This window comes from Lepidochelys olivacea (assembly GCF_965140295.1).
Source record: "Lepidochelys olivacea isolate rLepOli2 genome assembly, chromosome: 1".
In the NCBI taxonomy this organism is placed as follows: Eukaryota; Metazoa; Chordata; order Testudines; family Cheloniidae; genus Lepidochelys; species Lepidochelys olivacea.
Window position 1 is genome coordinate 167,061,052 of NC_140411.1, and position 14,143 is coordinate 167,075,194.

General features: G+C 42.7%; 1 protein-coding gene across 3 annotated transcripts in view; it reads right to left on the reverse strand.

Annotated features, from left to right (window-relative positions):
- Positions 1-13,576, reverse strand: part of IFNAR2 (interferon alpha and beta receptor subunit 2) — a 36,587-nt gene extending 23,011 nt beyond the window's left edge. For 2 of the 3 annotated variants that reach the window (XM_084632096.1, XM_084632094.1), the window contains exons 1-2: positions 13,438-13,576; positions 1,537-1,628 (exon numbers count right to left, since the gene is read on the reverse strand). In XM_084632096.1, coding sequence (XP_084488222.1) covers positions 1,537-1,576 — 40 coding nt within the window. In that variant the 5' untranslated portion in view covers positions 1,577-1,628; positions 13,438-13,576. Of the gene's footprint in view, positions 1-1,536; positions 1,629-5,386; positions 5,432-13,437 lie in introns of all 3 variants that reach the window. The other variant, XM_084632095.1, reaches the window with a different exon arrangement.
- Positions 13,577-14,143: the final 567 nt, after the last annotated feature.

Sequence of the window (14,143 nt, forward strand, 5' to 3'; positions counted from 1 at the left end):
GAGCCAGATTTTTTAGTTGTATAATGTTGTAGGAGCAGGATTTTATACTTGTACCATAAGTATTAATGTAGGATTTGATTTCATCCTGCTAGCCACCCTTTCATAGTCCCAGAGGGTCATTCCTTTCTGCTATTCAGAAAGTCTGTTTTCCCATATGCATTACAAATTGGGCCCTCTTTAGTTCTTTGTTTTAAGGTTTAGTTAGTAAGACAGTATTCTCTACTGTCTTAAGTAGATTAGAGGAACATTGGAGGCCTGGGTCTCAATGTAAACTGTCTTGGTTATAAAACTTAACGAGGTTTATTTTCAGGTTTCAGAATAACAGCCGGGTTAGTCTGTATTCGCAAAAAGAAAAGGAGTACTTGTGGCACCTTAGAGACTAACCAATTTATTTGAGCATGAGCTTTCGTGAGCTATAGCTCACTTCATCGGATGCATCCACGGTATGCATCCAATGAAGTGAGCTGTAGCTCACGAAAGCTCATGCTCAAATAAATTGGTTAGTCTCTAAGGTGCCACAAGTACTCCTTTTCTTTAAGGTTTAATTTGTAATGCCTTTCTTGCTTGATTATAAAATACTGTTTGTATTCTCAAAGTCTCTGTAAAAGACTGTTTGGTCTCTGTAAGACTTTGTGTGAATGAGGAATGAATGCATGCATCAGGAAAAGATAAGGTGTGAAGGCCATTGTTGACCAGATGGTCAAGAAAGGAGGAGCGAAGACACTTATTGAAATTTGTTGATGCTAAAGAACCATCAACGGGCACCCATGATTGAGGAAGGGCAGATTTGATGACCCTGAGGTGGAGGCTAGCACCCCTAAAGACAGGACAATTGATTAAATTGAAGCCAGGACAGGATGACCCTTTCATAGGTGTTTTTGGAATGTTAACACCAATCAAGGAGTAACCAGTCAGAAACTGACACGGCAAAATCTATAGACTTCAACAGAGAAAAAGGACTATAAGAACAGGGTGCTTGGCCATGGGACTTTGGGTTCATCTTGCCACACTTCAGGAGCATCTGATCGCGACCGACAGAGCCCTGCTCCCCTCTGCGACCAATCTGGCTGGCCACTAGATTGATCCAGGCTCTGGACTGGTAACTCTACACCAGCGCACGTGTGTGTGTGTGTGAGAAAGATCTCATGTGCTTCTTATAAGTATAACAATGTTAGGGTATTAACCCTGCTAAATTCCAATGATTTAAAATCCTACAGGAATAGCATACAAAAGTTTAGGACAGGAAATGAAAAATCCTCTCCCCATCTGAAAGTACAGGGGAATTTAGGGATGTAGAATGCAACAAGTTGTTCCAGAGCACCCCATTATTAAAAAATGCCATGGAATCTTTACGGACCACTAGCAGTCTGGACCTTGATTGTGTGCCTTAGTCAAAAGGCAGCACTTCTAACAGTACAGTTCTCTCTAATAGCATGATGGTACATTAGGTCAGTAATTACTCAGAAGGAAGAGTGTAATCAATGAATGATCAGCACTGTTAATGTTCTATCCAGTACAAAGAAATAAGTAACTTACCAAGTTGACAAAAACACAGTGGTACAATCACTACTGCCATAATGATTTAGAAGCACATCTTATTGATTGAAGCACTCATTTTACTTCTGGATCTGCAATTATACCAAGCAAAACTTCAACTTCAGCATAATTACTGGATGATTGATACTACAGAAGCCCTGTTGTGCTTTTAGAAGAGCTGATATCACACCTTTAATGTCATATGAGAACTGGGATGAAACAGTCTCTTTAACATGAGAGATGCAGGGTTTGTAGTGTTTCAGATAATTTATTCTTTAAACAAATGTTTGCCTATGTGTATTTTCATTAAGAGTTTATATGAAAACAGTGTGACAGACTGACAATATCCTGAATGACCTTTATCAAATTAAGTTGAACATCTTTGGGGTCCACTGTATTAAACACAATTCTGTCTGTGGTGTTGTGGGCCTGTATGTATGTACCTTCTCTTGGAGACTGACCAATCTCTGGAAGCTTTTATGAAATTCAAAGGACTTTTTGGAACAATATCTGTGAACTGGATATCCTAGGAAGTACCTGAGGAATGCAAATGACCCACTTCCAATTTTTTTTTCTCCGAACTATACCATGGGGAAGAAAAACCCAGTGTCTATTAATTCCAAAAATTGCCATTAATGAGGTTGTGGAAGTAGTCACTCCACAGAGATTGAAGCCATGCTTATTGTATCACAATTACTCTGGGCTGGATGGACATCACCAGGATGCCAAAGTAGTTGCAGTATGGAAACTGAAGTTGGGCAACCGTCTGCAAAGTGACCAGAAGAAATGTTTCAAGGATACACTATAGCATAACTTGAAACAATGCAACATTAATGCTGAGACACATCAGAAACAGATCATTCTGGCAAGCAGTGGTCAATGATGGGGTTACCCAGTTCGAGATTAACTGCTGTAGGGATCTTGAGGCACAGAGGCTGAGCTGCAAACAGCAGCAGACTCGGGAGACAGAGATTGTAATCCCTTCCTCAGTATTACACTATGTATGCACTTCATACAGAAAGGACTGCCATTCTTTCCTTGGCTTTTTTAGCCACAATCGTACTTGGAAGACATAAAATAGCTGCTGGAGTCATCTTCGGTCATGAAGGACAACAATAGGTGTTAACTCTAAGCTAATTAGCGTGTGTGGGTTCTTGTTTTAAATGTATACTCAAGGTAATAAACATTAGAGGAAAAAAAGTAGGCCATAGCAATTACCCTGTTACGGTATCTGAAGAGAAAGCAAGCAGGTTCTGTTTGGGCAGCCTGCCTCTGAGGATAACGCAATGTAGGCAGGAAATGATGCACCCTGGAAATACCCCAGTTAGATGGGAGAGGAACATGTTTCCATCCAAATGGGAAAACTGCTGTGGAACTGGGAGCCTAGAGTGGGTGCCCTTGCTGGAACACTGAGGAGAAATGCAGGTGCTCTGAACTGTGACAGTTGGGAGCACTATGCCACTAGATCCAACATAAAAAATGGTTTGACTGTATGTGAAAGGCTACTAAAATATGTGGCTTTAACAATTAATCTTTTTGGAAAGATGTGGAACATGAGGGGAAATTCAAGATGCACAAAATAGACTTCATAATTATATTACTCTTGGCCATAATTATTCTATCATCTTAATATTGGTAAAATATTTTCAGGATGTAGCCATAAATTCCAAACAGTGCACTAAGTTCCATTTTTGCAACCTGATTGCTTTCCATGAACAGATATAAATGAGGGCATAATTTGTCCTGAAGAAATCTTGTTTCTGGCTCAAGCGTTCTCACCAGAAATAACAGTTTTGACTATGTCTTGGGGAAATTTTACAGGTTAGACAGTTAGAAAAAAACACTTTCTACTTTTTAGAAATGTAGGGCTGGACGGGACCTGGAGCGGCTATCAAATCCATACCCCCCTGCTGAGGCAGGATTAAGTATACCTAGACCATTCCTTACAGGTATTCAGATATTTATCTACCCTGTTCTTATAAACCTCCAAGAATGGGGATTACACAACTTCCTCATGTATCCTGTTCCAAGAAATTAATAGTAAGGGTGGTTAAGTGTGGTTTTTTTTTTTCTTCTTTTCCTAATATCTAACCTAAATCTCCCTTACTACAGATAAAGCCAATTCCTACTTGTCCTACCTTTGTTAAACAAACAGAACTGATCAATCAAACTGAACTTATAACAACCTTTCCAATATTTAAAGAAATATTTTTGCTCCCATCCTGGGCCTTCTTTGGATTAAGCATATCCAATACGTTCAACCTTTCCTCATAGATCATGGTTTTTCTAAGCCTCCTTATTTGTGTTGCTATCCTCCGACTCTAATTTGTTCATGACTTAAAGTTGTTCATGACCCAGAACTGGGCACAGTACTCTGAGGTGTTGCCTGTGCTAAGCAGCTCAGGCCAACTACTTCCTGGGTCTTACAGATGGTATTCCTGTTAATACATCCTAGAATATTTGCCTTTTTTGCCACAGCATCACACTGCTGACTCAATTTGTGCTCCACTATAACTCTCAGATCCTTTTTCTGCCATACTGCTGCCTAGCCAGTTATTTATTTCTTCCTAAATATAGTACTATGCACTTGTCTTTACTAATTTCAGACCAATTAATCAAGATAATTTTAAATTCTAATCTTGTCCTCCCAAGTGCTTGCAACCCTCCCAGGTTGGTGTCCTCTGCAAATTTTATAATCTACTCCATTATCCCAGTCATTAATGAAAATATTTAACAGCAATGAGCAAACTTCATTCAGATGCCACTGAAAGACAATAACTGGAACCTCACAATGCCCTTTTTACAGTCACTTTAAAGAGCAGAAGTACACTTTAGTAGCGTGTCACCTTTGAAGGATTGGATCCTTAAAATATCCATCTATTCAAAATGGGCTTCCCAAGACCACCTCTTTGCAGGGTCTTGCCCCAGACCCTGATCCTGCAAACATTTTATGCACATGTTTATCTGGACATACGAGTAGTCCACTGAAGTCGGTGAAAATAATCGTGTGCAAAGTCAAGCATAAATGTAAACATTTTCAGAACCAGCCCCTAAACCCGCAATGGAATGTGTTTTTGAAAAGTGATGGAATGCTCTTCAACAGAAAGCTTAGACATGATCAGCTATTGAATGAAACCATTGTTCAAGTTTGCACATCTACATTACTGTGTCAATTTCCAAAACAAGGATATTTCTTTTAATCTTAATCCTTACAATAAATCACAAGATAAATGCAAAGTACTGAATATCTAGTGCTATGCAAGGTAGATGTATTAGTTACTTTGGTTATTCAGCAGAATATTTAGAACAGAGTCCTAAAGGTAACAGGCATGTCCATACAGTCATGCATATGATACAATGAATAATTTATCTTTAAAATGATACTGGTTTGAAATCAAGTAACATGCTAACAAGATTCAGTACTTTGTGGTTAAGCAGTACAGCTTGTTGGAAAACTTAGTTAAATTTTCCCATCAGAACTAGCATATTCATCAAATCTAAGTGTTCTGTGAAGATGTCTTGAATAAATTCTGACAGAAACCAGGCAGATTTCCTACCAGCCTGCCCACCTACTGGGTTGCTAGGACTCTGGGCAGGTTGGGGAGAATCAGAAACATTTTGAAAAGGTCAAAACAATGCCTTTTCAATGTTTCTAAAACTCTTTTTGGATCTACATTTTTGTGGAGAACTTTGAAATTTTGGTTTTGTTCTATGTCAGAATGAAACCAGATTTTGAAATTTCAAAATCCTCCTTAACTGAAGGACTGAATTTCTGTTCTCAGCATGGCTGCTTAATACTGCTGTTAGAGGTGTATCGAAACTTTTTAATCCAGGGAACTAAATTACTTACACACACTTCTGTAGCTGAAAGGTCTAAATACACATGCAAACAACCCTGCAGGAAAGGAAGAAAAGAGAATGGAAAAAGAAGCCTTTAGCAGACAGAAGAAACACTACAAGAAACACATTACATGACCATTTATAAATGAAAGGGATTAAACATTAAATAAATTACACTAATACAGAGGTAAATCAGTACAATGCCACATACCTGACATCACCCAAATGTACATCACTGTAAATGCTGGATTTGTGCAGGAAATAGCCCAACTTGATTGTCATGCACATTGTGTAAAGAGTTGTCACTTTGGATGGGCTATCATCAGCAGGAGAGTGAATTTGTGTGGAGGGTGAGAAAACCTGGATTTGTGCTGGAAATGGCCCACCTGATGATCACTTTAGATAAGCTATTACCAGCAGGATAGTGGGGTGGGAGGAGGTATTGGTTCATATTCTCTGTGTATATATAAAGTCTGCTGCAGTTTCCACGATATGCATCTGATGAAGTGAGCTGTAGCTCACGAAAGCTTATGCTCAAATAAATTGGTTAGTCTCTAAGGTGCCACAAGTACTCCTTTTCTTTTTGCGAATACAGACTAACACGGCTGTTACTCTGAAACCTGTCATATTCTACAGTGATACACTACACTCCAACAGGTTAGTATTGTACAAAGAGGAGATAAATGCAAGTGTTAAAGTAAATTCTTTCTTTCTAGAGTCCCTCCCTGACATTGAAAGGTCATCTTAAAAACAAACAGGCATGCCCCAAGCATTGACAGAACGTAGTTTCACCATCCCTATAACACGTGTATTTCCAAATATTAATGAAACAGTAACCACCTAAGAAAAGTAAACTAAATTCTTTCAGTTGTTTGGATGTAGTGTCTCTTATAAACAGTCAGCACTTAGCAGCAGCAGAAAACACTGTTTATGGAATTATAGTGCATAATTAATTCTAATCTGTGATGTAGCATAAGGGATTACATATGGCTAAATCTGTCATCCTGAAGTTATACATCAACCTGGAAATCTTCTTACTTAAAAGGAATTTTATCTGGCCTTTTGTAAAATGGGAGACAGTCAAATCTAAAGACTAGTTACAGCATTTAATGCTCACCTACTTCACAGTTAATGAACTCAAATGGTCATCTCTTCAACATTTTCTCTAGTGCTTTCTAAATATTTTTGTTACAGGAAAAAAAACCTCAGAAGTACAAGAGCAATCCCTCTGACAATATAAATTTACCAAAAAAAAAAAAAAGAGAAGCTGAGGCAAAGGCTTGCAGGCACATAAATGTTCTTACAATGCATATACTTTTTTAAATAGCCCACAACCACCACCAAATACTAGAAACTTTTAAAATTGCATCTGTTGAGATACATTCAAATAACAATTCTGCCCCACTAGAGTTGCAACCACATTATATTCTCTGAATGGAGCCAAAGTATTGCAGTGTTAGCTTTTTATAATTAAGCTTAAGGAAGTATTTGTTGATTTGGATCTTTCAGGGAGAGAAATAAATTGAAAGAGGGAAAACTCCAATTTGTCACAGATGACTTCATTTATGGATCAGTTTTACAGTTCTCCATCTAAAACATCTGTCTGACTTGTGTGTGTTAAAACAAGCTGAAAAGAAGTCGAGGCCCTTGCTGTGGACATCCATAAATCTAAAAATATAATGGGAAGTGGCAAAATACCATACTCTATTGGTTTCTTCAAGTCTGATTTAGCCACACGTTATGGGCATAAAACTTCTTTAAGAAATTGCTATCAAAATGCAAGTTGACTTTGAAATTAAGCTTTGGTTAACTTTAATACAATTTGTAGTTTTTGGGATAAGGAATTTGTCAATTACCAATCCTTAATTTCCCTTTCAACTTCTAATACTTGGAAAAAACAGCATGTGTCCCTCTTGAAAAGGGTTTTCCCTACATCCACAATGACAGAATGCAAACTTGGTGATTTGGATCTGTATATGGACACAAACTCCAATGGAAAGAATGGTGGAAATAAGTTTTTTCCACAGCCTCACTTCTACAATAGCACTGCAGTCACACTTGCTGATGACTATTCTGGACATAACTGTCAGTATTCCATTACACAGAACTGTGAAACTTTGCCTCAGGCTATGTTTACACTCGGAACATGACACAGCTGCAGCTATGTTGCTGCAGAACATCACTACAACAACAGGAGCGATTCTCTGTTGCTATAGTCAATCCACCTCCTTGAGAGGCAGTAGCTAGGTCAGTGGAAGAATTCCTCCATTGATCTAGCACTATGTACACCGGGGTTAGCTCAGCTTAAAACTACATCTCTCAGGGGGGTGGATTTGACACTTTTGAGTGATGTAGATGGGTCGACATAACTTTTTAGTGAAAATGAGGCCTCAGGGTTCACTAGGAAAGAACTAGCACTCAAACGAGCCATCCCCTTAATCAGTGTCCTACTTGAGAATTCAAACTCAACTCTGAATTCGCAGGTTTCTAATATTGGCTGTTTAACTTTATTACCATTCAAGGTTGTTATACTATATAATGCGGGGGGGACAAGGGGAAAGGATAGCTCAGTGGTTTGAGCATTAGCCTGCTAAACCCAGGGTTGTGAGTTCAATCCTTGAGGGGGCCATTTAGGGATCGGGGCAAAAACTGGGGATTGGTCCTGCTTTGAGCAGGGGGTTGGACTAGATGACCTCCTGAGGTCCCTTCCAACCATGATATTCTATAAAAACACTGATATGTGTCTGCAATATTTCAGGCCAAACTCTCATGAACAGCAGTCTGATAGCTGGACTGTAAATGAAGTGAACAATACCACCATCACCCTTTTAACTGACTAATCTTGCATAAAGATATCCAGGGGAACAAAGATTTGCCTGCTGCAGATCTACTGAAAAGTCCCATTCCTCTAAACCTTGCAGGCCCTCAGTATCAGTACATAAATAGGAGGGGGGTTCCTCTCCAATTGGCCTCCTAATGTCTACAGGACTGGGGCTCTCTTGCAGAAATGGGAAGTTGGGTGGGACTATGCCTGGCAAGAAGCTTGGAGGATCAGCAGAATCAGGGGAAAAGTCTGTCCACATTCTGCTGCCCATCCCCCAAGAAGAGACTCTTGAACCCTTGTCACATTCCATCAGGCTACCTTGTGTTGCTCCTTAGTCCCCATAAAAGGAGTTCCAGCAAGTGAACATTCCCTTACCTTGCATCCAATGCAGTGAGCTGTAGCTCACGAAAGCTTCTGCTCAAATAAATTTGCTAGTCTCTAAGGTGCCACAAGTACTCCTTTTCTTATTCCCTTACCTGTTGCCTCTGACTCCCCTAAAACTTAAGCTAAGTCTACACTATAGCCTATGCTGGCATAATTTATGTCACTCAGAGGTGTGAATAAATCACCTCCTGAGCGCCATAACTTACACCAACATAATCGCTTGTGTGTCCAGCCCTATGTTGGTGGGAGAACTTCTCCTGCTGACATAGCTTCTGCCATTCACTGAAGTGATATTATGCAAAGGGGGAGCTCTCGCCCATCGGCATAACATGTCTTTGCTAGATGCGTGCAGCTACATTCGTACAGCTGTACTGCTACAGTGCAGTACGTTTAGACATGGCCTTAGTAAGCTCTCCAGCCCCCTGACAATCTCCTTATCTCTGTGAACCTCATGAGACCTGGTCCACCTTGGGCCCTTAAGAGGCTCATCATTTCCTCAACTCCCATGAGCCTTAGGTTGCTTAGCTACTCCTCCCCAAAACAGTTCATTACTTTTAGTGACCCACAAACTCTCTTGGCTCATCAGCCCCTTAGCAAACAGCCAAAGATTAAACAAACTTATTAAGGCCCATGGGCCACTTGGGGTGGCCTCCATGAGCCTAAAGGCTGGGCTACATGAGAAATTTAGATTAATCCAACTATGTTGCTCAGGGCAGGGGTATGAAAAATCCACACGCTTCAGTGATCTAGTTAAACTGACCTAAGTGTCCATGCAGACAGTGCTAGGTCAATGGAAGAATTCTTTCCTCAACCTAGCACTAACTACTGCTGCTTAGGCAGCTGGATTAACTAGAGAAAGGGTAGAACTCCTCCCATCTGCATAAGTCCTGTCTACACTTGAACTACAACAGTGCAGGGACATGGGTGTGGGTGGGTGGGAACAGAGTATCCTCAGTATTTCTCCAAATGTTCGCAGGGGCTTCTCTTCCAGTGTGGTAGACCTCAGGAGGGCAAGCAAGGAGTGGAGGTAAAAATGACCTACTTGCTTCCACTCTTCAATCCCTCCTGCTTGTAACAGCTCTGTCCTCTGGAAGAGCTGCGGTCTGCAGCAGAGCAGAAGAAAATCCCAGACATCTCTGCGACCCCCCCCCCCCCCCACACACACACCTTGAACTTGAGTAGGCTTGGTGCCAGTGTTTTCACCAGGAATTCAAATTAGGTGGGGGTGTTCAAAATATGGGTGGGGGGTGGTGAGGACCAATGAGGGGTGAGATCGTTAGGGCAAATGTGGGCTGTATTGCACCGTAGTAAAAACTGAAAAATGTTTCATGACCACTTTATTAGATTTAACTCCTGTTTTTAAATATCACACAAATTTAAAATTGGCTACAGAAGCCTACTATGAAGCACTATATCTACATCCTTCTTGGTTTCTTGTTGTAATTTTGCACAAGTCTGTTAGTTAACTTCTCAAATGCAGTGCATTCATTTTTGGTGGCTTCTTATGTGCCCGGTACTTCCAGTCCTTCAAGATATGCTCACGATCCCGCAGAAAGCGACTTCTTTCAGAACACAAAATTCTATTCAATAAGGAAAAAATGCTCAACTGTAGCTGTTGTGACTGGGACTAGAAAGAGATTAATTCTTACTACTTTCATTCCAGGAAACATAGCCTAAAAATTGGGTCAAACCACTAGCGATGAAGAAGTTGAAGTCAAATCTTCATTGGTTCATCATATGATATTCCACTTTGTGTTCAAACTCTCTAATCTGTCATGATCACAGGGCAGTCCCATTGCAGGTAGTACCTCATTCCACTCAACTGTCAGTGTTCTATAAGACACGCATCTGTAAAAGCTATGTAGAGGTTGATAGAATGAAGAAGTTGCTGTTGTAAAGATGTAAGAATCAAGTCTGAGTATTTTATATTTTTTTCAGGTGGTTTAACATACACTTCTTGTCCTCTTCATTTAAAGAGTCAATAGACGTGCCCTAAATAGTCAACTTCTGAACTTAAGTCTTTGCTTCTTCCAGTATGTTTTCAATGGATATCTGATTGATCCAAGCATAGCTTCCACTGTTGGACAGAGATCTACTACTGTTGTAGCAGATGCCTGGTTGGCATTGTTTAATGCCCCAAGCGGTTTCAACAGTAGACTTATAAGAGAGAAGGACAATTGTCTTCTCTGAATTTAGTAGCAAAAGCTGTCCACCAGCCTCACTACTTAGATTTGTCCCATCTTGGTAGATACTTTCCAAAGTCAATAATAATGGCTGCAGGAATTTTAAGACAACAGCCAAGGATCGCTCCTGAGAAAGCCAACAGGTTTTCCCAGATTGGACTAATTTGACTTCAGTCCCAGTGTATCTTCTATATTTTGGACTCTTGCTGAAAAAAGTATAATAGCTTTTCAAATGCCTTTTGAAGATTCTGAAACTCCTACTAGTGCTAGTTGGAGTAGATGGCCTCTGCATTGTGTTTTGGAGAGATTAGGGTTACACTTTTGTCTGATCAAAGCTTGTACTCCACTATGTCTTCCGGAGAAGTTTGCAGCTCCATCAAATGCATAAACAGCCATCTCTTTGGAATTCAATTTACAAGCATTTAACTCTAAGACATGGATTGTCAGAGATACAGCCTACCACTGACCTCAAGATAACGTATGCAGTGACTTAATACTTGACACCCATTTGCACTGGTTCATCCATCTGCCATGTATGCACATTTTCTGAATGTGGTGAGGGAGTTCATGTTTTCAGCGGCTGAGTCTTTCATTGTTGCACTGAATGCTTCTAACCAGTCAGCTGAGTTTCTTGCAGAACAATAGTGAGCATTTGCTGGTCTTGTTCAGAAACAGTGTCCAACTTCAGAATTAACAAATGTTAATCAATGGCTATTATCCAGCGTGGGCAGGGATGCAATACCATGCTCTGAGAGCCTCTGCTTGCCAGAAACTGGGAGTGGATGACAGGGGATGGATCACTCGATTAATTGCCCTGTTCTGTTAATTCCCTTTGAAGCACCTGGCATTGGCCACTGTTGGAAGACGAGGTACTGGGCTAGATGGACCATTGGTCTGATCCAATGTGGCCATTCTTATGTAGAAATTAATTATGTTTAGTACAGAAACTCCCCAAGATAATGACCTCTCAAGATAACAAGCCTGGCAAATGTGTTTGTTTTAAAAATTTTGGCCTACTAGGAAATGTATATTTATATAAGTCTAGCATTCTAGAACCATCACTAAAACATAGTACAACAAATGTTCCTTTAACGTGCTCCTTCCTTCTCCCTCTACCACACCCCACCCATAGTTGTTGTCCTTGGTCAGCGAAGACCCAGAGTTCAAAGGTGCTTTCTCATGAGTTCACTTCCCACCCTGGGAGGTGCGGAGGAGAAGGCACCTTGCTCATTCCTCCAGGTGCTTGCCACTTGCTCTGGCTGCTGTTGTTTATCATGCCACCATTCACTCCATTGCTTATGGCCCTGCGCCGTCACCTCTGTGAATCAGTCTCTTGAGGTTACACCCAGCGTGGGAACCTCATAGCCTAGCCTGCACTTGCTGTCTCTTCCACAGAAATACTGTCCTACAGCAAGTCTAAGTACTTAGATCTGATTATTAGTGATTTCAGCTCTAGTGGTCACTTAACAAAAGACACTCTCTGGCACCTAATAAGCTTTATTTTTAAATAAAGGAGAGATGCAAGTCAAATAGTACCTGTGACTCTTAAGCACAGCCCTCACCACCAAAGAAAAACCCTGCCTATATCTCCCCTCACTTCCCCCAGCTCCACTGGGATCTGCCATCCAAACCCCTTGCTTATCATCAAGTGCAGTTCAGTTGAGGGTAACCGGTACTTCATCTGTAATGAAAGAGGTGCTGGAGCTCAAGCAAGCTCTTTACTTGCATAACTGATATGGCAAGCCCAGACGTCCTGGGGCTATAAACTGTCAAGCCTCAAGGGGCTGGGGCTCAGCCCTGGCAAAAATTAAGCATTGAGGGTGAACCCCTCAATCAGGACAGACTACGTATAGTTCTGCTGCCCTTTAATCATACAATAAGGATAACATTTCATGACCCCCATATTCAGTACTAAAGTGATTTGTAACCCACCACCAACCCAAATTGACCACTTGGGTAACACAGCTCTGTCTGCTGGATACCTAGGCAGAGTAGGTGAGTTCATGTAAATACAGTCTGGTCCTGAAGCCTTCCCCCCCTCCCATCACTAGCGGTCAGGCAGAACTCAGTCAGACCCTGCTTACAAATCAGGATTTGAAATTATAAGGTTGATCAGCATTGTGGAAATGAACATGCTGACAGTGTCAGAAAAACCAACAGCTGTATGAGGAAGCTGGTCTTTGTTCATACTTTTCAAACCTAGTATACTTTTCCAGGTACAAGTATTTTATCAAACACTGCATGGGCTTTGAAGCATTAAAATACACACTTTAAATTTCAATTCAAATTTCTAACCACTGACTACCTTGGCAGCACTGCGCTGTAACTAGCTGACCACATGAGGGGGTGTTGGGAAATCCCTGGAAGGGCCCCCCCAGTCCCTCCCAGCCAGCCGCTCTCCCGCACCACGTCTCTGACTGGAAACAGGCTCCCTGCCCCAGCGACAGCCCCGCGCCCTTCCAGAGCCCGGCGCTACCCCCAGGCGACCGCACCCCGGGGCAGCAAGCGGGGCGCTCGGGGGCCGCAGCTGCAGCCTCCGGCCCAAGGCCCCAGCCCCGCTGCCAGCCGAGCGCGGCAGCACAGGCCCGGGGCTGGGAGGCGAGGGGGCCGGCCCCTGCCCTGCTCCCTGCCGGGCAATCCGCTCGCCTGCTTCCCCAGCGCCCCCTGTACCTGGCAGCGGCGCGGCACCCCGAGGAGCCGGGGCGCCCGGCGGCTTCTCATGGCGACCCGGGCCGGGCTTAGGGCTAAAGCGAAAGTGCCTGGGCGGGATCTGCATCGCGGGGCGGGAACGAGGGTGGTGCGTGAGCTCCGGGCATCTGCACATCCTAGGCCCCGCTGGCCGGGCTCCCTTAAATGCTACTGCGGAGCCGCTTGCTTCCCCGAGAAGAGCGAGGACCGTGACCAGTGCGTGAGCCTGCGGCGGGAGCCAGCCCCGCATATGCCACAGCCTCCCCCGCCCCCCACTACCCCTTACAGCTCCCCACCAATCCACCACTACCCCCCAACACTCCCCTAGACACCCTCTGACCACACACCACAACCCCCCTACAGCCCCCGATCATAAACCACCCCCCAGCAGCCCCTACAAATCCCCTAATCAGACACTACAACCTGCCCAATGACCCCATACAGCCCCATACACCTCTCGCTCCCCCAAAACCCTTGCCACTCAGCTAGTAGCACCCTCCAACCCCCTGCACACCCACCACAACTAGCCCCCCTGTGCACCCTCCAACCCCCTTCACCACACACCCCACCTCACTCAGCACCCCCTCAAATCTTCCCTACTGCTGCACTTAGAATCCTATAAGATTAGGGTCGGAAGGGACCTCAGGAGGTCATCTAGTCCAACCCTCTGCTCAAAGCAGGACCAACC